Genomic DNA, 23,849 nt, shown 5'->3' with positions numbered 1-23,849 from the left:
CCTAAATTTTGAAAAAACAAACCTCTTGGTGTATTTTTTTTTTTAATTTGACTTGAATAGGATGAAACAATTCATTAACTTCATGGCATTCCTTCACTAAATTAGTCAAATGGTTCATTAACTACATTAAATTATGTTATTTAAGTATTTATGCTAAGTTTCACTTCTTATTAAGTAAGATATATCCAAAGTCAAGATGAGTTATTTTTTGCCACAAACCGCCAGAATCACACCTGAAGAAATTTGAAACTAAGAAAACCCAAACAAACACCCTCATTTGCTGGCACACATATCTGCATTTATATATTTTGACATTCTCAAACACTCACTCCCTCACTCACTCTGTTTTCTGCTACCTCTGTTTTGTCCCTGAAACTCAATCACCATCACCATCTCTGTCTTCCAATGAAGAACAACAACGGTTCGAAATCCAATGGCTCCTCACCTGCGGTTTCTCCCAAACCCAGAACCCGTCAAGTGAGTTCCCGGTTCCTGTCCAAGTCTCTCAATGGTCCTCCTGAATCCGGTTCAGCTTCTTCCTCTCCAAGGAGAAGAAGCTCTGTCACCCTCGCCGATCAAATCGGCAGGGAAAGGATCAGGGACAGGGAGGATCACCACCTTCATCATCCCCACCACCATCGTCATCAGAATCAGAAGCCTCTCAACACAACACCACCACCAACACCGGCAACAACCTCCTCTGTTTTGAGAAAACAGAGAAGCTGCAGGGAGTCCAACAATTCCGAGAACCATTCCAAGGAAAATGATCGACCCATTATTGGAAGATCAGGGAGGTTCACTTTGCCAGCAAAATCATCTTCATCGGCGAAGAAACCAAGTGTTGGCAATTCCGGCGGTGATTCTCCGGGAAGGGTGTCTCTGGAGAAGAATGCTGCTATTTCTTCAGATGATTCATTGATGATGAGGAAGGTGATCACTCAGAGGACGTTGAGTAGGACCAATTCACCACTCAATTCGCCGCTGAATTCACCGCTCACTAGGCAATTGAGTTTTTCCAAGTCTCAGTGGGCCTTGTCCCCTGGTAGGTCAAGGCCATCTCCAATGTCAGTGGAAAGCAAGGGAAAGTCCTTGTCTGTTTCGAGCTTGAAGCCTTCTAACATGGGCATTGAGAAGATTATCAACAAGGGCTTTGACTTCTTCAGGTCCAAGAAATCTTCAAATGCTGCTTCCTCCTCCTCTGAGGATGCTCATCAGCTTCGTTTGCTTCATAACCGGTTGCTCCAGTGGCGGTATGTGAATGCTAGGGCTGAAGCTGTGAATGCTAGCATAACCCGTCAGGCAGAGGTATGAAAAGTTTGATTTAGTACACAAATCACATCCTTATCTTGAAAATGAAGGTTTTATTAGAATAATGAGGGATTTGGGTTGCATGTAGTAAAATAATCTTACATTAACGCAGTCAATACATCTGCATTGTTTATTTGATTAAGATTGTTCGACTTATATATTTCATCAAGAAATTTAGCTTAAGATGGATCATCTAATCTTGATTGAAGGTCTCAGATTGTACTACTGTGTGAATTTAGGGATTCCAATCCAAATTCAATGAGAGGTAATATGAATAGAACTCTAGACACTAATTATCATGTATTTAGTTCTACGGTTAGAAGTCTCATAATCATTTACGGGGAGAAGCTACAAGAGTTATGGTGCTTTGGATTGTGTGCTTATCACCAATTCAAACATGGCGTTACATTGAGGTTATGATACTATTAAACCTAACTATTGTAAAAGTGTTTGCTGAATGATGGCACATCAATCATTTATATTATATTTATACCTTGTAGCATGCTTTTGTTTCATTTGCCACTCATTTGGAGTATGTGGACTAATGCTTTTGTGAAATGTGAATGTGTTTAGAGCACTTTGACAAGTGCTGTGGATGGTCTTACAAAGTTGCGATGCTCGGTGATGCAAAAGAGGATACATCTGCAGAAAGTAAGGCTTGAGAAGAAGCTACAATTGGTACTGCAATCTCAGGTGAGTATTGTGATGTGATAGATCTTAAATTACAATTACCTGCTCAAGGAGTAAAAAGAGAAATATTTTTGTTAGATACTGTATCTTTATGAAATTATTGATCCATTATGGTGATTAATTATTAATAAGTCCTTTCTATTTCTTCATTCCTTTAACAGTACCTCAAAGACATTCCAGTTAAGATATATGCATTTGCAAATGCAGCATTACTTCCAAAAAAATTATTTTTGATCTCCATTTGTGTGTGTGTGTTTTCTTTTTTGTTAGATGAACCTATTGCAAACTTGGGAAGGTATGGAAAGGAAACACATGGATGCAATTGATGCAATGAAGGGGAGTTTGTATTCTGCTGCATGCAAAGTTCCTCTTTTAGAAGGGGCAAAGGTAACTTCAAATAAAAACAATTAGACCTTATGTCAATATCAAGAAAGCTATATTTACATAATTATTGTGCTTATAGGTGGATATACAATCAATGTCCAGTGCTCAGGAACATGCACTTGTTGAAGTAGAATCCATCAAGTCAACATTATCAAGTTTTTCACATATGGTAAGTTTGGTAACACTGCACTAATTTTGTTATATTTTGCAAGGACTTAAACTCTAAATTGAAATTCTTTATAATCAGGCTGATGAGAGTGCTGGGTTGCTATCAGAATTAGCAAAAGTTGTTGCACAAGAGAAGTTTCTCTTACAAGAATTCAATGATCTATCCCAGGCCATTCGTGCTCTGGAGGTAACTAATTAATTATTATTTGTTTCAATGAATAATGATATTTTTGTTATCTTTACTTTTTTTTTTTTAGTTTTTTACGGTGTTCCCTTTAACATGGAAAATGGTTTAGAAGAAAAAAAAGTTACCATTAATTTTTATTGAGTAATGATTCGTGGATATTCATATAGTACAAACATTCAGAGTAAGAAAAAGATAAATGAGAGAAAATTAATAGATATATATGATACATGTGATGTGATAAGAACAAACATTATGTGTCCTTGTGGTGTTTGTAGTGTTGGGATGTCCAGGAATCAATCATCGCTGATTTTCATTACACATGGAATGTTTTATTTAGTGTGTTTTAATTATTATTATCTTCACTTTGTTTTGGCAGGTAGAAGAAGGTAGCTTGAGGTGTGGTCTCATTCAACTTCAAAATTGAGATTATCAAAAGTTGCTTCTACTATATATCTAAGATCACTTCTTAGATATATATGTAAATTGTAGACCATCAAAATTAACAGATATATCAACTGTTTCACAGCCTTCAAATTAGAAGGGTTTAAATTTCAGCAAACATGTAGGAAGGAGTTTACTAAATGTACCCTTGCACTGCATTTCTTTTCTTACTGGTGAAAATTTTCAGTTAGAATTTGAATTTTCTAATTCTTGAATATTGGAATTTCCATAATAATTTATGGAAATTATTATCATCACATTTTGTTACTTCGTCCCTAGATGAGACATGCATCATAGTAACAAGCCATGCGTTTGGGTAGTCACGTTAATTCCACCTTGTCCCTTGTGTGGATTTTAGAACAGAATCAACAGTTTGGTTTGTCATATTTTGAGCTTGAATGTTTGTTCGTAATATAGAAGTATCAACCAAGTTTACATTGTAATAAAAACCACATGGAACCAATTAATAAGTAATAATCAAGTGATATAGAATAATGATTGACCAAGCGTACCAAAGAAGGTAATTTGTGAATAGTTTCATTATACAAGCCAGTTGCATGACAAGTAGTTTTGCCTAGGTTGAGATAGAGCTAGATCAGCAATGTACTACAAGAGATCCTTTCCCATAATAGGTTAACAATTTGTTGTGTATAATTTGGGAGGATTGCATAACTATTGAGAATTTTTGTGATGTAGCTAGCATTAGATACTAAATTTCTATGATAGCGTGAATTATAATAAATTCAATGTGACTGCTAGGAGGGCCTTGAGTTGGTTCCAACGATGGGAATCAGACAATCCAAACGCTGTTTGGGACGACTTCAAGGTCGCAATTTTGAATCGATTTCATTCTTCTGCATTGAAGAGTCTTTTTCCATTGTTGTTGAGCATCAAACCAGAGGGTTAAATGGATGAGTACGCCAGGGAATTTTAGACGTCCGTGAGTATGGTTCATGGTTTAGAGGAAGAATATTTTTTTAGATGTGTGCTCGAATGACTTGAATGAGGATGTGTTGGAATTTTGTGTGTATTTCAAAAGTTCAAAACATTTTGCGTGCTTATCATCCACCATGAGTGCCACCGTCCAACCTAGATTATATCACCATTGTATTTTCACTATTTTGTGTTGTGTCACCCTCTTATTAAGATTTACCGCCCAATATTTATTCGTGCCACCTAACATTAATCTCACTCACTGTCGTTATTATCAAAGTCATGGCCTATAAATACCAAAGTGATTTAGTATGAGAAGTGAGACACACACACTATCATTAATCTCCCTCTTATTAAGATTTACCGCCCAATATTTATTCGTGCCACCTAACATTAATCTCCCTCACTATCTTGTTATTATCAAAGCCATGGCCTATAATTACCAAGGTGATTTAGTATGAGAAGTGAGACACACACACTACCAACAATCTTTCTCTTCCTCCCCTTCTCCTTTCTTGGGCATATTTTTAATTTATTCTCGCTAGTTCTATCACCCGATTTATCACCGGAGAGACTGTTTAATCTTGGGGGAAGTGTTCGGGTTAGTATCCAAATAAAACTCTCGAAGACAATGAATCTTATTTACAACTCAACCTAAAATCCTCTACCTTTAGCACTATCTAAAATTGTATGTGGTAGCGCTGTTCATCCTCAATTTATCCAACAGGAAGTAGCTACTATGGTTCTATTATACAAACCTCACACCTTAACAATAACAACCATGATTGAAAAGGAGTTAATGGAGAGAAAGTTGGAAGTATATGGAGTGGAAGTATTGAAAGTTCTTATAAAACTTCTAGTTCTTCAAATTCGGGTGGTACTGAATTATAGTGGAAGGGTGGGACGAAGGGGACGATTAGTGCAAGGGTAGAGTCTCTTCTTGAATTTCTAGTAATAAGTATGCTAGTTTGGTGGGGGAGAATAGAGATAGAAGAAGTGGGTTCGAAAAGTTGACTTATGCTCATGCAGGAGAAATTGAGGAAGGGTGAATGCTTTTCGATGCGAGAAAAAGTTTTGCCTTGAACATGTTTGTTAAAACAAGCAATTTAAGGTCATGATATTGGAGGATGAAGAGGACTGGTAGAATGTACAAGATGATTTCAGTTTGGGAGAGGGAAAAGGGGATGGAGTGCAGTTTTCAGTGCACATATTGTGGGTTTTAATAGTAGAAGATCTCAGGCCGCTACGGACATTTTGGGGCTTAAGGTAAAAAAAGTTAGAGTGGCTTTCTTTCGACAAAAATTTTAAAGTATTTAATATATCATATAAATTATCAATTTTTTATATTGATCTTTTAGTTTTTTTGAGCTGCGAAATTATTTATCTGATTTTTATAATTAAAATATTTCGCTTTCAATAGATAAAATAGTTAACACATTTAATCTATCGTATAACATTGTTGACTTTAGATACGTATTGAACAATTTTAATTTTGAAAAACTTCTTTCAGTAGCATCAACTATTACATGAATTGGCAATAAAATTCTTTAGACAACACACACGACACGCACGTGCACACAGATATATTTAGAAAAAATCTATAGTTTTAATATACCTTGATACTTTTATGAGAGTTTTTTTTTGTGAAGAAACATACTTTTATCAGTGTTAATTTCTTTTGTTAACACTTCATGTGTGGTGTCAATCCTAGTGCATGCAACTGCAAAACTAATACAACTAGCAAGTAATAATGAATCTGGATGATGCACTATATCTTCATCTTGAGTAGTAATCATTACAAATTGCTTTAAGATTGACACTTTCAACTATAGTTTCGTAATCTGAAAATTGAAATCCTTAATTTTGTGCATGAATTGATCCAAATGCAAGGAGAATTTCCAAAATAGAGTTGGTGCTCTAAAAACAAGTATAACCTGCATCATAACAAAAGAGAAATGTTCCAAAATGCATGTAGGAATGATTGGTTGAATTTGTACTAATGAAGAGCCTTGAGATATATGCTCTTTGTGTGACACGACGTGTAGAAAGCAAGAACTCCAAAGATAAGTACGTGATATGGCTTGCAATGGTTTGTCACCAACAAAGGGTGAATCAAAGGTGATGTAGAGTGAGTGCTTCTTTCCTGAACCAATGTTGCCTAATAGTGATATAGTGAATAGAGAAGCAACTGATCCTCCTAGAGCGCGCATGTCCAATGACAATTAACTTGGTTGTGGATGAATTAGAAATATTAAGCTGCATTAAGATTGTAAATTATATAAGGCATTGCTGGGAAGGAACAAGATATGCATAGAGAAATGCAGAAGATGTACATTGTTGACCGTAGATATAGATTGAACAATTTTAATTTTGAAAAACTTCTTTCAGCCGCAGCAACTATTATATGAATTGACAATAAAATTATTTAGACAATACACACGACACGCACGCGCACACACACATATATATGGAAGAAAATCTACAGTTTTAATATAACTCGATATTTATATCAGAGTATTAATGTATGGTGTCACTACTAGAGCCTGCAACTGTAAAATGATACCACTAGCAAGTAATAATGAATTTGGATGATGCACTATATCTTCATCCTGAGTAGTAAAATCATTACAAATTGGTTTATTATAGAGACTTTCAACTATAGTTCGAAGATTGAAATCCTTGATTTTGTGCATGGATTGATCCAATGCCAGGAGAATTTCAAAAATAGAGTCAGTGCTCTCAAAACAAGTAGAATCTGCATCATAACAAAAGAGAAATGTTCCAAAAGGTATGTAGGAATTATTGGTTGAATTTGCACTAATGAAGAGCCTTAGAAGAGGGTCTTTGTGTGACACAACATGTAGAAAGCAAGAACTCCAAATATAACTACATAATATGGATTGCTTCAATGTTTTGTCACGAACAAGGTGTGAACCAAAGGTGATGCAAAGTGAATGCTTCTTTCTTGAACCAATGCTGCCTAATAGTGATATAGTGAATAAAGAAGCAACTGATCCTCCTAGAGCATGTCCAATGAAAATTAACTTGGTTGTGGATGAATTAGAAATATTAAGTTGCATTAAAAGTGTAAATTATATAAGGCATTGACAGGGAAAGAACAAGATGTGCCTAGAGAGATGTAGAAGATGCACATTGTTGACCTTAGATACGGATTGAACAATTTTAATTTTGAAAAACTTCTTTTAGCAGGAGCAACTATTATATGAATTTACAATAAAATTCTATAGACAATACACACGACACGCACGTGCACACAAATATATATGAAAAAAATCTATAGTTTTAATATAACTTGATAATTCTATCAGAGTGTTAATTTATTTTGTTAACACTTCATGTGTGGTGTCAAGCCTAGTGTCTGCAACTGCAAACTGATACAACCAGCAAGTAATAATGAATCTGGATAATGCACTATATCTTCATCCTAAGTAGTAAAATCATTACAAATTGGTTTAAGATTGAGACTTTCAACTATAGTTCCGTAATCTGAAGATTGAAATCCTTGTACTTCCAATTCATAAATTTTGGTTTATAAAAATATACAAGTTGAAGATAATTAAATTTATGACATGATTTTTTATTGTTTCATTATCTCTCTCTTAAATCTCAATAGTATCTAGTATATACGAGATAGGTACAAATTTTGGGGGGTCTAAGGCTATTGCCTAAATAAGTTTGCATTGTCCACAACCCTGTCTAAAAGTCTGGGGGTACTTTGGCTGGATTGTGGTGCTTCCCACAACTTCATTGATAATAAGGTGGTGGCAGAATTGAGTATGGAGGTAACTGAGACTTACTTATTGGGTAAACTGATTGATGGGCGCACAATTAAATGTCAGGGTGTGTGCAAAGCAGTGGAGTCTCAAATGCAGGGAGTGCATTCAAGATTTGTTCTTGTTTGAGTTAGGAGGTGCCAATATAGTGTTGGATTTGGATTGGTTAGCAAGTTTGGATGACATTAAGGCTAATTTGAGAGTTTGACCTTAAAGATTAAGGTGATGGATCAAAAGGTAATAATCAAGGGAGAGCATATATACTTGGTCCAAAACACTAGGTTCAGGAAAATCAGTGAAAAAATTGGTGCAAGACTCTTGCTTGTCACACTCTTTTAAAGGACGTGGTAGAAGTTACAAATCCTGGCCTCATGAAAGACGTGTTGTTCTAGTTTGAAGAGTTTTTTTTCAGTTCTAATATGTATTACCTCCAAGAATAAGACAAGATCATGCCATCGTTTTACAAGAGGGAGCTCACATTCCAAACTCTTCCTCCTAAGTAATATATAGTATACGAATTAATCACCATTTGTTCAGCATGCTCCATAGTAGAAATAGAGCCATATGTGTGAAGAGAACCCCCTTTTCTTGAGGCTCAATTTTTCTTGGCATTTGATCGCGTGACCATATAATCATCAACCATCCAATGTGACTATAGGGTGAACCAATCTTTTCTTTTTTGATGTATGATTTTTGAAGAAACTTTCAAACCCTAAAACCAACATAATCAAATTTATTTTCGTTTCTACCTAGTAGCTTATACTCCTACTAGCCTATTTATATATATAAATATGAATTAGTTTTGTAAGGACCAAAATCAGTTTTCCTTAATTTCACGAGGACTAAACACATATAAACCTAATTACACAGTCCAGTGAAAACCAAAAAGACAGTAATCCACTGTCGTTTTTAACTTCGTCGCGTTGAGAAAATTCCAGTATCAACCATCACTTGCACACACCCACCCTCTCTATTCTCCTCTCAACCTCGAAAACCATGGCCTCTCTCGTCCGTGGAGCCGCATCTCTAAGCCGCACTGCCATTTCCGCTTCCAAATCTCCGATCCAACTCCTCCACCGCCGCAACTTCGCCGGAGCCGCAGGTAATCTTCCCGTTCCCGATCCCATTTCACATTCCATCAAATCCGATTTCTTCCCATTTTTCGGTCAAAATCCCTCAATTGCTTACGATTCCGCGTATTTCCATCTCCCGCAATCACAGTAATTGAAATCGAATGCAAGAAACTCGAGTTTTCGCTTTCTATTGGGTGGTCGGTGATTTGAACGAAACCCTAGGAATTGTTATGTTGCACTGTTAGGAATTCTGATTGGTATAAACGGGTTTTATGTTGAAAAATCTTGGATTTTGAACACTGCAATCTTATTTTGTTTTGAAATGTTCACTGTGAAATGAACAAAGAGGAAAAGGGGTCTCTGAAGATGAAAGGGGATTTTATTGTTCATTTATAAATGAATGTTGATAAAACTTTGAACTTGGTTAAAATTAATCTAGCTTGTAAATCTTGTTTATCTCTTTCGTGAACGTGGTACACAACAAGGACTGGTTTTGATTGTGTAATGGAGCCATAGTAGTCGATCACGGATCGCAGCCTGTCGCGAATGACCCCCAAAAATGAAATCCCATACAAGGGAAGGCTGCTATTGGCCGCTAATAGTGGGATTTCGCGGCCCCAATCTCGTCGCGACAGGGGTCCGCTACGCTACGCTACGGCAATAACTATGAATGGAGCTTTATGAACATTTTTTTTTCTTTTTGTTTTCAATTGTGGCATTCTGTGAAGAATTTGATTTTGTGTGTTGTGGGTTTTTGTATAGTACACAATTCTGACTAGTGTAGAATGGTTTTAATCTTTTGTTGTTGCAGATCATCATGGCCCTGCTAAAGTTGACTTTTGGAAAGACCCAATGAGCCCATCTAAATGGAAGGAAGAGCACGTGAGTCTCTAGTTTTATGTTTGAAGATCTTCTGCACTCAATTTGAATTGTTTGCTTTACACTGAGATTGCTGGAGTGGATTGTTAATTTGGAAATTGAAAATGCTTGTGAAACTTCTTTTGACTGGTTATTTTAATGCTTGCAGTTTGTGATTGTCTCTTTAACTGGCTGGGGACTACTCATCTATGGAGGATACAAGTTAGCCACCGGAGGCAAGAAAGAAGAGGTACTTTAAAATTTTCGATTTGTTCGTTACAAGTAAGAATACCATTTATTTGCTTGTAGCTATGTTTGTTATATGTCTGTCTAATGAGTTATGGAATGCTGTTTTACTTTCAGATATAAGAATCTTCTTTCCTGCCTACCATTTACCATTCTAATTTCTAAAATATTTGCATGGCTTTTAGTTCCTTCACACTGCACTGTACAATATATCCGTAATTGTATGGGAAAATTATAGTTTTGATGATAAATCTCCCGTTTTTGTTTTGGGTCCCTGTTGAATGCTGAGGCAACGGTAGCATTTTTCATTTGACAGTCCTCAAATTAGATGTGATTATTTTATGAAATGTTGGTTTGGAACATCTACTTTGTTGCCAATGAAGACACATTGTTTACAAGAAGCAATATATTGTTAGCATGATAATAATCAGATGGACTCAGAGCTTTCAGAGAAATTAAAAGCATGGCTGTTGTTTGTGCATTTTACCGTATTGGCCTAAGATTTTTTTGTCTAAAATGTTATAAAACATATTTTATCTAAGTGAACTTGTTAATCCTAATTAGATTAGATGCCCAGTTTTGTCTTTAAGAATTTAGTTTACTATCGTGTTAATAACTTATGTGTCAGATTTGGTGTGATGTTCTAACTTAAATCTTCGCTCACTGAATATTTGCAGAAATTGGTGAAAGCATCACAGTGAGATTTCCAGCATATATCAACCCAAAGTTTTCCTGGTAATAATGTGTGTGCCTGGAGTTTTTCAGTCTCAGTCTAATTTGCTTGCAAGCAAATCTTTTGACTAGTTATAAATTAGTCCTTGCAGACAATGAATGTTGGGAGATGATTTTCTCCAGAACAATGTATTACATTTAACTTTATATTTTGCCCATTCTATGCCAATTCCTGAATTCCTCTACATTTGCAAGCAATTACTTTTATTGACATTACGACCAGAAGGAAGCTGTAGTATTTTCTTGCATTGTCAATAATTGAATTATCAATAATTGAATGATCCCGGTACCAAGGGTTTGAATAATCTACTTATCTACGAAAATATTATATGTAATAGACAGTTAATTATCATTGCGTTTTGAATCCTGTTTCGCATGCTATTCTCAAGCATGATCTCGGAGCCTGCGGATGGTGAAGTTCTTAGGTTGAGATCATAAGGATAACAATCTGAACAACCTGCTTGTTTCACTGGTATCATGAAGTTTTAGTCAGTGAAGAAGTTTGTCTACTTATAGTTAAAGTGAAATCTGGAGTGGCCGAGTGACATCTACTTCCTAAGATGATTCAGCCTTTTATGTTAATATATTGTTGAAATCGCCAAATCAATTTAGCTTTATACTGTGATGTTGAAACAAACTGCGATCACCATTGTTTTTTATTTTTGAAAAATAATTGTTGTGGTAAGACATGGCTCTTTACTTCAACTGGAGAAAATGTCTTTAAGTACAGAAATCCAAAACTCTAATTTTACTAAAGCAAAGCAAAGTCTCCAATAAGCTTTCCTATTTTAATTCACTTAACCATTTAGGTTGTACAGAACATACCGTTAATAATTCCCAACCAAAATTCATGAATTCTGCTGACTAATCTTCAAACATCTAAAACAACATCATGGATTGAAAATTTGAAATCAAAGGCAATGTGACCACGGTGGTGCAGAAATCATGCATCCAGAATCAGAATTCATACACAAATCTGAAAGAAAGGTTTCAGTGACATCTACTTCCTAAAGATGTTACAACCTTTTAAGTCAAAATATATCTAAGCACAACAAACTAATATAGATGGGCACCATAAACACAATTTAACTACAAATCAGGCTGAAACTCTGACTCGTCTATTTCTTCCCTGTATTCCTCCTTCACATCTTCAAATTCAGATTGGGATTCCTGGACCAAATCATTATCATTACCTTCATCATCATCACCACCATCATCAGACACATCTTTCTCCTGCTTTTGTTCACGGGAAACCTCTAATTCTTCAGTCTCTTCATGAAGCATGTTGGATTTTGTTTGTTCAGTATTGTTGCTAGCTTTGTTGATGTGCCTCCTGCTCCAGTTTTGTTGAACAAGGTTGTCTTCATGCTCTTCTGGGTGTGCATTAATTCCGTTGTTCATCACCCGCTGCAGATTAGTAGTTTCCAGTGTTGTGTTATTGCCATCTTCTTTGCTTTCATCGTTTCCAAGCTTCAGCAATTCGGTAAATGGCTTGTCTTTTCTTGGATTATTTTTCTCCTCTCTTGTTAAAATTTCTTCATCAGCGTCTCTCTGAGCTAATCCATCCTTCAACTCATCTTTCTCATCTCTGTAAGCCTTTCTATTGCCCTTGTTTACATCTCCATTACCATTGTTCTCCATTAAGCTGCTATTGACAATGGTTCTCCAGCGCTTCCCCTTTGTTCTACTCAAGTGGCCATGTTTCCTCTTCACATTAAAATCCTGGCCTCCACTATCTTTATCGTTCTGGAGGTGTCCTTGCTGCTCCTCTCTGAATGCTTTCTTTTCTCTACCTTTCACCACTTCAGCATCAGTATCTTGTGCAGAGTCACCTGCACTACCATCATCTTGAGAGTCTTCAGTTTTCTTTCCGAAATCTGCTTCAGTCCTAATTTCATCTTTCATTACAGCTGTGACCGCGCCATCTTTGAACTTGGTTTTGGCGCTTCTACTTGCGTCTTCATTTGTAACATGCTTGCCATCACCTCCATATCTGGCAGACTCATTTGAGTTTCCATCTTTTTCCTTATCACCAATCTCAATTTTATCTTGTGCCTTCACTGTTCCATTAGAAGTCACAAATTCAGAAAAGGTGTTTACTGGGATATCAAGACGTCGCTTCAAGTCCGTTATCTCTGCTTCCTTCTGCTTAAGATTCTCTCTTAGTGCCATTATTTCAGGGTACCCTTGTCCCAAATTGCTCCTTTTTGCTTGCACTTCTCTGAGCTCTTTCTGCTTCTCCTCAAGCGCAGATTCCATCACTTTCTGCTCCTCTTTCAGTGAATCCATGGTAGATTGCATTCGTGCGATTGTTCTTGCAAGCTCCGCCTTTTGACTTCTCACAGCGAGTATTTTCGCCTTCATATCTTCATTCTTACCCCTCAACTCTTTGGTACGATCTCTTTCCTTCTGTATGATTGGTAAAACCAAAATTAACATAGCAGAAGCAGAGTCACTCTCACTGCAGGTCTAATTAATGAACTTTACTACCAACCTCACATTTGCAGAATTGAATTGAAAGGATATTGAAATTGCAATGTGTATATTTGGATTGACAGTAAAAGTGCTTTTTCAGCAGTTTCATGAATTTCAAAACATTAAAAGCTAAAGGAAAAAAAACTGTTGAATTGGGGTTTAGAGAGCTTTTTCTCAGTTTTCATCCTAACTATCTAAATTTTTTTGACAGTGCAAATCAAAGGGTAAAACTCCAGTTTCAGGCTAATTTGGTTTGAAATGTTCCTCACACTTCTTTGCTTTGAAGGTTGATTAATCCATAGGTTAATAAATTTATCAAGGGACTAAAGCATTTTTTTATCATGTTTGAATCAGTTTCTCTCAATTATGGTACTCAGAACCTACTAACAGAACCTTCGCCCAGAATTTATTTTGGCTTCAAAATCAATTGTTGAGGCATCTGTAAAGATTAATGGTACTCAGAACTACTCACAGAACCTTCTCCAATTGATTTTGGCTTTCAAATTCAAAATCAATTGTTGGGAAAATTAGAAAAAAATTGCTTGAATCAGTCCCTTGCACTGCTCTATACAGCAGTGGTGCACCAACCACCCTTTCTTAAATGTAAACAGCATTCTTGAAAGGAAAAAAAATTAATAACTGCATGCTGCTCCATACGTGTCATGATAATTGCTTAACATGTAAAAGTGAGGAACAGAACCCAAGAAGAAGACTCAGAAGAGTTAATTGAATTAACCTGCAAGAGAAGCTGAAGAGCAAGAAGCTGATGATCTTTCTCTTTGATAAGAAGGTTATAGATGCGCCTCTCTCTAAGCTTGTGAAGCACCATGACACCAAGCAATGCAGCACCACACATGATCACAAATATAAACACATAAGGCCTTCCTTTGTGAGTACTCCCACCACTGCTGCTATGCAAATGCCACCCTTTATTGTGACCCATCTCTCTCTTTTTTTTCCCTTCTTCCTCTTCAGAATACTACTAGTAGTAATCAAGGAGAGAATGGTTTCTCTGTTTTTTTGTTCTTGGAAACTGAATAGAGTGATAATGAAGGATGAAGTGGGTTCACTTTTTTCCTTGCGTCTTAAAGAGTGGAAGTTGTTTGTGGCATGTAGTGTAGTGCTTGATTTTGGGTTGCTTGTCATGCAAAAAGAGGGTGCCACCTAATCATACCTGGCGCATTGTATGTGGTGAAGAGGTTCAGCAAGCTGAGCTGGGTTGAGTTGAGTACGCATGGAAATTGTGTCTCTGGCACTGATTCTTGGACTCACATTTTCCGCATCCCATGTTCTCATATTTTGACTATAACTCCCTCCTAAACAAAACGTTCTTTTAAAATGTTTTATCAATTTTAAGACCTTCATTGGAGTGAATTATTATTTTTGAGGTTGTCTAAATCAGGAATGAGTAAAATTATTTTAGTTTTAGTTGGTGTAATAGTATTTAAGTAAATAGTTAAATTGGTCTCTGAAAATATTGAGCGCGGACAAGTTCACCTCTAAACTTAAGAAATAATCTTGTAGTTCTTGATTGTGTAAAATGTTTGTCGACAAGGAATATTTCTTCGTTTAGAGACGAACTTATCGGCGTTCAATACTTTCAAAAATCAATTTGTCAATTCACTCAATAATATTATTTTGACACTTAACATGAATTAGAATTTCTTAACACATTTGGAATTTAATTGTGATGCACTATTAAAGTATGTTATGTAGGAAGAAAATTACATTTCTTTAAAATTTTAATTAAAATAAAAATAAATTTTCTTATAGTGCACAAAATTTCAATCCTACTCATTTTAGTCCTACTAAAATGAAATAAAACTACTACTAATTGTCCTACTAAAATTTGAAAATTACAACCACTGTCCCACATTTCAAGTCCATTCATTCATCAAATTCCAGGGTGAGCCACTAAGACCCGTGGCGTCGGCGTCGGCGTCGCCGTCGCCGTTGCCCTTGCGATTTGCTGCCGTCGTCCTTCACGGTCGGAGATTGCTCATTATCATTCTCCAAACTCCAGGTGAGCTTCATTATTTTTTAAAATGTTGTTTAATCGTAGTGAAGATGACCCGGTTGAGATCCGATGGAGGTGAGAGCCGGGTCGGTTGTTGAGAGCGAAATCGGGAGGAGGTGCTGGGTCGGTTGTAGATGAATTTGAGTCTTGTTGTCATATGTAGATTCATGGGCGGACCCAGGTAGAGCTGAGGTGAATAAAAATCCTACTTACCCCCTATAGTGATTTATTTTTGAACCCCCTGAAATTTAAAAATTGCACCCAGGTCCCAAGCCCCAGCCAACACTCACTCACTCTGTCACTCCTCTCTCTCTCTCTCACGCACTCATCTCTGATTCACTTCCTCACCAGACACGATTCACACAATCACACCACCTGACCACCACCGGCCACGCCCACCACCACGGTACCACCTTTCTCTCTCTCTCACGCACTCATTCAGTCAATCAGTCATTCTCTGGTTCACAAGTGAAGTGCACAACGCACCACGCCACCACCACCGGCCGCACAACGCCAACGCACCACCACTCTCTCTCTCTGCTGCTGTTGAAGCTTGAAGGTTAGTTAGGAATTGAAAACCTAAACCCCAAATTGAAATGTGAAGGGAAATTGAAAACCCCAACTACTACTGTTTTGTTTTGCTTTCCCTTTTGCTGAATTTAGTTTGTATATATGAAATTGTAGTGAAATGAGATTGGGTTTTACATGAGAGTGACATATTCCATCAATTTTACTCCTAATTGGTTTGAGATTGGAATGTGAAGGGAAGGGAAATGGTTTGATTTTTAATTTAGCAATTGCTGATAGAATTGATAGAATTGATATAGAGCTATTCAGATGAGTGTAAAGTAGAATTATTTGCAGATGAGAATGATGGAGCTTGTAAAAGGGATACTATAGTATGAAATCAAAGGCTCATTTCAGATTAGTGTAAAGTAGAGTTAACTACTTCATGAGCATGGTGAAGGTTTGAGTTGGATAAAAAATTATAGGAATCTGTCACTGCAAGTTTTACCATGATCTTTGTTACAGGAGTCCTGATTATGCAAGTTTGAGAGAGATTTTGCCCACAAATTCTGATTTAGGGGTATACTGTTTGTTTTATTATTAGTGTCAGTCACAGTTGAGTCTAGAGAGGCTCTCTTCATCTCTAGAGTTGGATAGATCCTTAACAAACTTTCTTGTAATTTCACGCTGCTCTGTGAATGAGGATCAGGTGAGTAAAATGTTCAAATTCCTTCTAATTGTTAAATTTGGCAAGTTTAGAATTAGTTAAGTCAGTAAGTTCTGTGGAGTAAATAACTAGATATCTGCACTAGTTCCGGAATGAGTAATCTCTAAATGTCCGGTGGATGCTTTGATACTATATATGAGACAGCAATAAGATAGGCATTCCTAATAGACAAGGACTTTCTCACCGTGAGGCATAGCTTCATTATTGATGTAATAAGCTATACATGATTTTTCATATCGGGTAAAGAACAAGCAAAAACTAGATGTGTGTTAGAAACCTGTTATCAATTGGGTGTACTTCAAGTCTAATCTCAACTCCGAACACATTCAATCAAGGGGAGTCACCTTTGGAACTTTTTGAATTCTTTAGAAGCTGAAAATGTTTCCTTGGAAGAACAGAGATAAGATGATCAAATAAGTTATCTATTTATTTGTTGTATCTACTATTTTCACTTATGCTATTATTGTTCTTTTCTTTCAAGAGGACAAGAAACATGTTGCTTTGGCTGTTGTGGAACTCATATGGCTGTGAAATTTGAGTGTTCTGGATTTCAATTCAACTGTAATGGATTACCCACTGAGATTAGATTGTTGGATGGAGGAAGGCTCTATAATTTGCTGAATTTCCCGCTTCAATTTTTTTGGATCTTATGAATATGCATTCATTTTGATCATGAATAAATATATTATATAATTATAGATCATGTAGATGATTAAAATTATCCCATTGCACAGGATATATTCGCTTCACTAGGCATCTGGAAAAAGGTTGTGAATTGAGTGATCATGGATGACCTATTCGACTCTTCACTGAATTTGGAGGAGACCCATTTCAAGGAAGGCTATGACGAAGGCTACAAGGATGGGCTCATTGCAGGCAAGGACGAGGCCAAGGAAGTGGGTCTCAAGGTTGGCTTTGAGGTCGGTGAGGAACTAGGTTTCTACAGCGGTTGCCTCCATATCTGGACCTCTGCCATCCGGCTTGACCCGAATTGTTTCTCCTCCAGGGCCAAAACTACCATTAACCAGATGCAGGACCTGGTCCACAAATATCCTCTCATGGATCCAGAAGATCTGCAGGTGCAAGCGATCATGGATAGCCTCAGGCTCAAGTTCAAGATGCTTTGTTCTTCTCTGCACGTCAAGCTTGACTACAGCGGCTATCCAAATTCTTCGGAGGCCACCAGCATTCAGTTTTGAACCAGTTTGATCCTGATAGACTGGTACCATTGTAAAAAAAAAAAAAAAGCAAAATTTAGAGTTCAATTATGAACATTGCCCTTGTAATTTCAGTTGCGTTCACTTGAATGTAGTTTTTCTTCCATCCATTGTGAGACATGGATATCTGTTAAAAGTGTGTTTGAGGAGAGAGTTTGACATCAATAAATCGATGTTTACTGTAAACAAAATTTTCAAGTATTTCTAGCAATGGAAATGGAAGATTACCTTCTTATGGCACTCGGTGAATTTTATTCTAGTTCCCCATAACCCTCCCAATGGTAGGTATCCTTCATATGAAAAACTACAACAGAATAATCTATAAGATGATGCGTGGACCCAAGCTTATTGACATGTGTAAATTGGCTGGCAATGTTATTTTCATAATTTCATTATTCTTGACTTCTTCTACTGCTCTTATTCATAAATCTCGATAGTTGCATTTAGGTAGTTCTAGGTTGATGCACATGCGGTAAAGTTGTGAGGAGCAAAATATTCAAAACAAAAAAAAGTACATTATCCTAATTTCATGTGCATCCCATTGAGGGGGATCAACCATAGCTAATGACTAGTGTCCTATCAAAGAATCCCACTGAAGGGCCCGCTATGCTTTCAAGTTTGAATTAAAGGCTTGTCCAACCTGGAAATAGATTCAACTTAAATAGTGTGCATCATAGCATGCTCTTGGAGCCTAACCAAATTGGAGCATACAAACCACAAGGTGCATACCTGCTTACAAAAAAGGATTGCATAAACCTGATTCCGTCAAAGCTTAATGTGCATATAAGCTTAGATGAAACCAGATTTATGAAAAACTGGAAAATCGTTCCGGAAGAGTAGTTGTATTCAAATATTATATTTGCCCCTCTAAATATTTTTGTATTGCCTACTCCAATGAAACACTGTTGATTTTGCATAATGTGTCAAATTTCCGCTTGCCGAATCAATTTTTTCCGATTCCATCCTTGCCTATAACAAGAAGTTGCTACCTAAGAATTTGTCCATAGGAGAATCGATAACCAATTAAAAATTACTCTGAAATTTAATTGTTTTTGTAACATAACAAAAAATGGTTGTAATTTGTAAATGGTTGGCTGGAATTGCAACCAAAACAAGCACCAGAAAACTGCTACCTGAGTGCTTGTTGTTTCTTACTATAATCTTGAACACAAAATTCTGATATTTTACATCAGACATGTATGATCTATAACCACACTATGTACACTTGACATTATCTTAGTGGAGGTTACCCCTTTCGTCACAAACACTGCTTGCTTTGAAATTCTTCAGATAACAGCACCTGAAGCAGCCCATGTAATCTCTCAGCACCAGGGCCTGGACTAAACACTGTATCATTGCAACGCACAGAACAAGGGTCTGCCCCAGCATCTAAGGTCCCAACACACCATGCTCCATGTGAAAATCTATGTGTACGACCCAAAACTTCTTTGTCAATCTTGTCGAGAACGGGATCATCCTTCGCAAACTTTCGAGCAAACGGAGCATTGCTTTTAACCATTTTTTCGAAGTCTTTCATAGTCAAAGACATTGGATGCTGCTTTGGGGGATTGTCCCAAGCAATGTAGTGAAGATCATGGCTTATCGCTGTATGCCGGAACTCCTTAGTGTTACAAATAACAGTATGAAAATATCCCTCAGGCGAAGAGACAAAGTTTGTATAATACATAAGCATAGTCCTTGGAAAGTTATCCCATCCCCATATACAGTACTCCACAAAGGACCGAGTTAGCACAACCCAAGCTGAACCTGTTCACAGAGCATAGTCAAAATGTATAGGGATCTACCATGTTGGATTTGGTTGCCTATAAAAAAAAAAATCTAATAGCAAGCAAATATCCATCTCGTTAGGATACAAACTAAAGAACACTTTCGAGCTTATTTACTAGAAAAAGCACTGGATAAACTCCAATAAGTGCTCTTTACTCTGCATCCAAACATGCTCATAATCTGGCAAGCCAACAAGATATTCTACAATCTTGGCCCTGCTATCTCTCTTCAAAGGGCCTTTTAGTTTGAATGTATAGCAGAAAATAAATTTTAGATACGGACATACCGGTGAACAGTTTAAAAGCCGTGGGAAGTGTTCTTCGTTGAGTAGTGAAAGCTAAATCAGATTTCTTTGATAAGTAAAGGGCAGGATCAACAATGATTGGTTTTGCTCTCTGGTTCCTGAACATATATGCAGTAACACAAAGAAATCTTAATCAAATGACACTTAATAACAATTTTCAGATACGTGATGAGACAATTCACTTACAGTTTCCAACCAGTAAAACGTGTATGTTCAATGAAATTGAGATCTCTAGATAAATTCGAGAAAACATGAAGCAAATCTGCAACAGCAGGAAACAAATATAAAGTGAGTAGAGACTTCACAGAAATCTAGACTTCATGCAACTCATGGAATTCAATTAAAAGCATACTCCAAAAACCATGAAATGAGCTATATGAAGATTGATTTATGGTAAAAGTTATAAAATAAGTATATCTGCAGCAAAGAAGACGCTGATAGGAGAAGACTCAAATTATTGAATACAAAATACCCCAAGCAAATAGTTACGCAGGAGCTAGAAATTTCATTGGTATCAAAACTTATATCAGTTTACACTTGACAACACATCACAAGTTTAGACTTGCAGTATGTATTTAATCAACATACTTCAGAGGGACAACTATCGTTTAACACTCTAATCCAGCCCATACTTCACCGTCATTTACAGCAGTAGTTTTTTTCCCTAGAATAAACCTAATCTGACTCATATTATGTGTCCCACATATATCCATTATTGAAGCTGTGATTTCTGAGAAGAATCAGCAACTGCTTAGATTGAAAGATAACCCTCTAAAGTGAACTTTTGAAGTGAGCAAGTAATGATGCCATTACCCTTGAGTTTTGGGGGACCAAGGATGGATATATTTTTATTAATTTCAGAGATAAGCTCACTTTAGACGAGGCCACTTGTACTAGATACAAAAAATCTATGTGGAAAACAAGTTTTAGACTATCCAGAAAATTAATCGACAATTTATGGAAAGAAGCACCATGTAATATATGATGTAGTATGAAGATCACGAAAAATCTTGCTTAGCATTTGTGCTAGAAGTTCTAGCTCAGGAATGTGATTCAGCAGGTATTAACAACAAAATTGACCTTGATATCTAGACAAACTTCTCAAATATCTACATAAAATGCACTTGGAGGGAACTCTAGCAGAAACACAGGGATGGAATAGTATTGGTGACAAGGCATACAAAAAAAAACCTTCGATAAAGTAAGACTTCAAAATTTGACATCAAGTGGGATAAGATTCGGTTATTATTGTTGTCTACAGATCTTGACAAAGCTAATTTATGGGGGGTTATTCAAATGGACATTGCATTTGCTGAGCAATAGGGCGACCAGCAAACCAAAGCCAGTAGCAACATGTGCAGTGTCAAAATAGCCTGAATGGCAGAATTGTCAAGGTCTATAGACTCTATAATATTTTAAGACTGTTTGTTACACTTAAGCACATCAGAGGTGAAACGACATAACTAATTTATGTCTAACATCATTACTCCAGGAGCATGGCTCGTCCCTGAACTACTGAAAATCACTGTGGTTTAGGCAAGAATGGTTGTGGCGGAAGATTCCAACGAAGATTAGATAGAGAATTTACTAGACTAAGGATCACTATCAAACAATAGAATTACAAAGATAAACAAAATAATAATTTGGCAACAAACCAGATAAACAAACTTAGTTCATTAGCTAAAGGCCTTAACCCCAATTTCATTTGCTAACCTTCTACTATTGAAGAAGACAACATACATGAAAAGGGAAAAAAACAACAAAACATTTCGAGACTATATAACCAATTAATTCAATCATTGGTTGTTTAAACAAAACTAATGATGTTAGATAGAGACCCATCTTGAAACCTAGACAATAATCAAGGGATGTATGAACTTTAATAAACTTTCCTGTCCCTAAAACATTAAATGCCTAATTTAATAATCGTTTCTACCCTCTAAACAATAGGTTAGTGCTCAAGGGAAACAAGTCAACCACATGCTAAGATGTATGGCTTAAACATCATGTCTTTAAACCTGAAGGACAGCTTGTAAAGGGTACTTATCCTTCCACAACCTAGAAGGCCATAGTTTATGCAAGCATTTTTACATGAATAATAACATATTACATCAAGAAGCAGAGAAAAGGTCATTTACTTACCATCCTGTGTCACGAGAGGATAATCTGAGGCACTGAGGTTTATAAACCAGTCCCACTCTGAACTCTCCTTCAATAGTATTGCAATAGCTTGCAGGGTACAAGCAATCATTGTAGGACCCTTATAGGTTACCAAATTGGATTGAGACATAACACGCACATTCTCGACTTCACGAAATACTGGATCTGCCTTCACTGTATTTGCCAATTCCAACCTTTCCCGGGGCGGCGCCTCAAGATCCAAATGCAAGATGTACTGATTCCTTGGATGATACACTGCCTCTAATGTCCTCAACAACCTATGACTATCACCCTTGGTGCCTGAGATAAGATATGCAAACCTAGGTGCTTCCTTTTTAACAAGAACACTAGCATTGAGAGAACTTCCCAATTCCGATTCTACAAAATATCCACTGGAATCTTCTGATCTCTTGAATGAAATAATGTCAAATGGTGCCTGCTCTCCCCCACCCCCAGCAGAACTAAGCACCCCAAGAAAAGATGTGAGAAGCAGACTCACAGATACAAGCAAACTTGCGAAAAACGGGATAATCCACTTCCTGTCACTAAACATCCTTCCTGAATGAGAACCCCCATTTTTCCTCATACTCTTTTAAAACTACTAAATCAAAACCAATTTTTGGAGCAGATTCCCTTGAAGGGGCAAGAACCAAATAAACAATGATGAGTACTCAACCCAAAGCAGCAAGAACCCCACAAATCTCTAAAAGACAAGAAAATAGTAGAAGTGGTTTCAGCAACAGAACAAAAGCCACCTCCTTAGCAAATACAGCTAAGCTAGCATTTAAGCAAAACAAAGTCCATGTTTTCTGCAGGATAAAACATGGTTTTCAAGCACAGAAACTTCATTCACAATCGGCATCAATCCACGCCCCATTGCTAAAGATTTTGATTTTGGAGCTATCTAGGTAACACATGATATGACAAACATTTAGGTCGGAGAATTGGGACCCACCTGATTACTCCCTCATCATCAGAAAGGAACAATTTTTGAAACCTCAAGATGATTTACTTCACCCCTTTATCTTCTGCTAGAATAGAAACTAAGAAAAAAACCATCTTTAGTTCTGATTTCACCTGCAGACATTCAAATTCAGCTTCTTATTCATTGTACTTTACCTTTGTGTTTTTGGGTAGTCCTGCAAACTGTGCTCCAATCCAAGATCCACTCCAAAAATGAATATAAAAACCATAAAAGGAACAGAACAATCAGAAGATTCAGAACACACTTGAAGTCAAAGTTTTGGGTAACTTGAGATTAAAGAGAGGATTAGTTTAAGAAAAAAATGGTCCAAACCAATCAGAAGAAGAAGAAGAAGAAGAAAGAGAGAGGATTCAATGAAAATTCAAAGTACTAGAATTTTATGACATGTTTGAGGAAAATAAGGAAAAAAAAAACAGGAACCGTGTCTTCTAGAAGGGGTTGTGTACAGTTGGAGCCATTGTGATTCTGGGTGGCAACAGATTTTGGAATGGTGGTGACAAGCATTGCTTTGATGGTTGGCAAAATTTCATTATTGACGTTAATTTTTGTGGATTTTAATATTCATAAACATAAGCAATTAAGCATGCTTCGGTTATATTAATGTAAATATTTATTTATTACTTATGTAAGCTTAGCTTTACACGTTAGTTTCTTGTTCAAGGTGCGTGCAGTTTTCAATTTCATTGTAACCTGAACAATGAATTCTATGGGCTCCATGAATGACTTAATCTTAAAACCGCACTCTTTCTCAGCTCAGCTTCCTCTTTTCATCTTAAAACTGCACATTAACATTCTCTTATAAGAGATATTATTATTTTTTTCCTCCAGGATAAGCTCAAACACCTAAATATAAGA

At 36.6% G+C, this 23,849-nt stretch overlaps 5 protein-coding genes across 11 annotated transcripts; 3 read left to right on the top strand and 2 right to left on the bottom strand.

Moving 5' to 3' along the window:
- The first annotated feature begins 405 nt into the window (after positions 1–405).
- Positions 406–1,311, top strand: LOC130744936 (QWRF motif-containing protein 3-like). The gene has a single exon (XM_057597094.1). It carries the CDS (start codon positions 406–408, stop codon positions 1,309–1,311), a length of 906 nt encoding a protein of 301 aa, XP_057453077.1.
- A 7,506-nt stretch (positions 1,312–8,817) lies between these two features.
- On the top strand, positions 8,818–10,999 carry LOC130746952 (uncharacterized). The gene is made up of 4 exons (XM_057599757.1): positions 8,818–9,007; positions 9,790–9,860; positions 10,006–10,086; positions 10,760–10,999. Exons 1-4 carry the CDS (start codon positions 8,902–8,904, stop codon positions 10,781–10,783), a joined length of 282 nt encoding a protein of 93 aa, XP_057455740.1. The 5' UTR covers positions 8,818–8,901; the 3' UTR covers positions 10,784–10,999.
- Positions 11,000–11,622: 623 nt separating this feature from the next.
- Positions 11,623–14,592, bottom strand: LOC130746951 (uncharacterized). The gene is made up of 2 exons (XM_057599756.1): positions 14,026–14,592; positions 11,623–13,223 (listed from the first exon to the last, which is right to left on the bottom strand). Exons 1-2 carry the CDS (start codon positions 14,230–14,232, stop codon positions 11,904–11,906), a joined length of 1,527 nt encoding a protein of 508 aa, XP_057455739.1. The 5' UTR covers positions 14,233–14,592; the 3' UTR covers positions 11,623–11,903.
- Positions 14,593–15,140: 548 nt separating this feature from the next.
- Positions 15,141–17,997, top strand: LOC130746950 (uncharacterized). Of its 3 annotated transcripts, none has more exons than XM_057599754.1 (2): positions 15,141–15,312; positions 17,275–17,997. In XM_057599754.1, exon 2 carries the CDS (start codon positions 17,326–17,328, stop codon positions 17,737–17,739), a length of 414 nt encoding a protein of 137 aa, XP_057455737.1. In that variant the 5' UTR covers positions 15,141–15,312; positions 17,275–17,325; the 3' UTR covers positions 17,740–17,997. The 3 variants fall into 3 exon arrangements, with proteins under 3 accessions (XP_057455737.1, XP_057455738.1, XP_057455736.1); XM_057599755.1 differs by lacking the exon at positions 15,141–15,312 and adding an exon at positions 15,329–15,865 and having other exon boundaries at positions 17,294–17,997; XM_057599753.1 differs by lacking the exon at positions 15,141–15,312 and adding an exon at positions 15,331–15,865.
- A 776-nt stretch (positions 17,998–18,773) lies between these two features.
- Positions 18,774–23,533, bottom strand: LOC130746949 (beta-glucuronosyltransferase GlcAT14A-like). 5 transcript variants are annotated; one of them, XM_057599749.1, is made up of 6 exons: positions 23,129–23,533; positions 22,965–23,052; positions 21,992–22,818; positions 20,036–20,111; positions 19,832–19,947; positions 18,774–19,524 (listed from the first exon to the last, which is right to left on the bottom strand). In XM_057599749.1, exons 3-6 carry the CDS (start codon positions 22,593–22,595, stop codon positions 19,016–19,018), a joined length of 1,305 nt encoding a protein of 434 aa, XP_057455732.1. In that variant the 5' UTR covers positions 22,596–22,818; positions 22,965–23,052; positions 23,129–23,533; the 3' UTR covers positions 18,774–19,015. The 5 variants fall into 5 exon arrangements, with proteins under 5 accessions (XP_057455732.1, XP_057455734.1, XP_057455733.1 ...); XM_057599751.1 differs by having other exon boundaries at positions 21,992–22,712; XM_057599750.1 differs by having other exon boundaries at positions 22,965–23,037.
- Positions 23,534–23,849: the final 316 nt, after the last annotated feature.

This window comes from Lotus japonicus, chromosome 3, assembly GCF_012489685.1.
Source record: "Lotus japonicus ecotype B-129 chromosome 3, LjGifu_v1.2".
In the NCBI taxonomy this organism is placed as follows: Eukaryota; Viridiplantae; Streptophyta; class Magnoliopsida; order Fabales; family Fabaceae; genus Lotus; species Lotus japonicus.
Note: the sequence above shows the minus strand (reverse complement) of the source record. Positions and strands in the feature narration are given on the sequence as shown.

Bases quoted from the DNA above. Each gene is read 5' to 3' on its own strand.
- LOC130746949 (XM_057599748.1), bottom strand. From the start codon at position 22,595: ATGAGGAAAAATGGGGGTTCTCATTCAGGAAGGATGTTTAGTGACAGG. The intron at 20,112-21,991 runs GTAAGTAAATGA...CTGCTGTTGCAG, and splicing joins TCCTCTCGTGACACAGGATG to ATTTGCTTCATGTTTTCTCG. The intron at 19,948-20,035 runs GTAAGTGAATTG...ATATATGTTCAG, and splicing joins CGTTTTACTGGTTGGAAACT to GAACCAGAGAGCAAAACCAA.
- LOC130746950 (XM_057599754.1), top strand. From the start codon at position 17,326: ATGGATGACCTATTCGACTCTTCACTGAATTTGGAGGAGACCCATTTC.
- LOC130746952 (XM_057599757.1), top strand. From the start codon at position 8,902: ATGGCCTCTCTCGTCCGTGGAGCCGCATCTCTAAGCCGCACTGCCATT. The intron at 9,008-9,789 runs GTAATCTTCCCG...TTGTTGTTGCAG, and splicing joins CAACTTCGCCGGAGCCGCAG to ATCATCATGGCCCTGCTAAA. The intron at 10,087-10,759 runs GTACTTTAAAAT...GAATATTTGCAG, and splicing joins CCGGAGGCAAGAAAGAAGAG to AAATTGGTGAAAGCATCACA.
- LOC130744936 (XM_057597094.1), top strand. From the start codon at position 406: ATGAAGAACAACAACGGTTCGAAATCCAATGGCTCCTCACCTGCGGTT.
- LOC130746951 (XM_057599756.1), bottom strand. From the start codon at position 14,232: ATGGGTCACAATAAAGGGTGGCATTTGCATAGCAGCAGTGGTGGGAGT. The intron at 13,224-14,025 runs GTTAATTCAATT...CCAATCATACAG, and splicing joins CTCTTCAGCTTCTCTTGCAG to AAGGAAAGAGATCGTACCAA.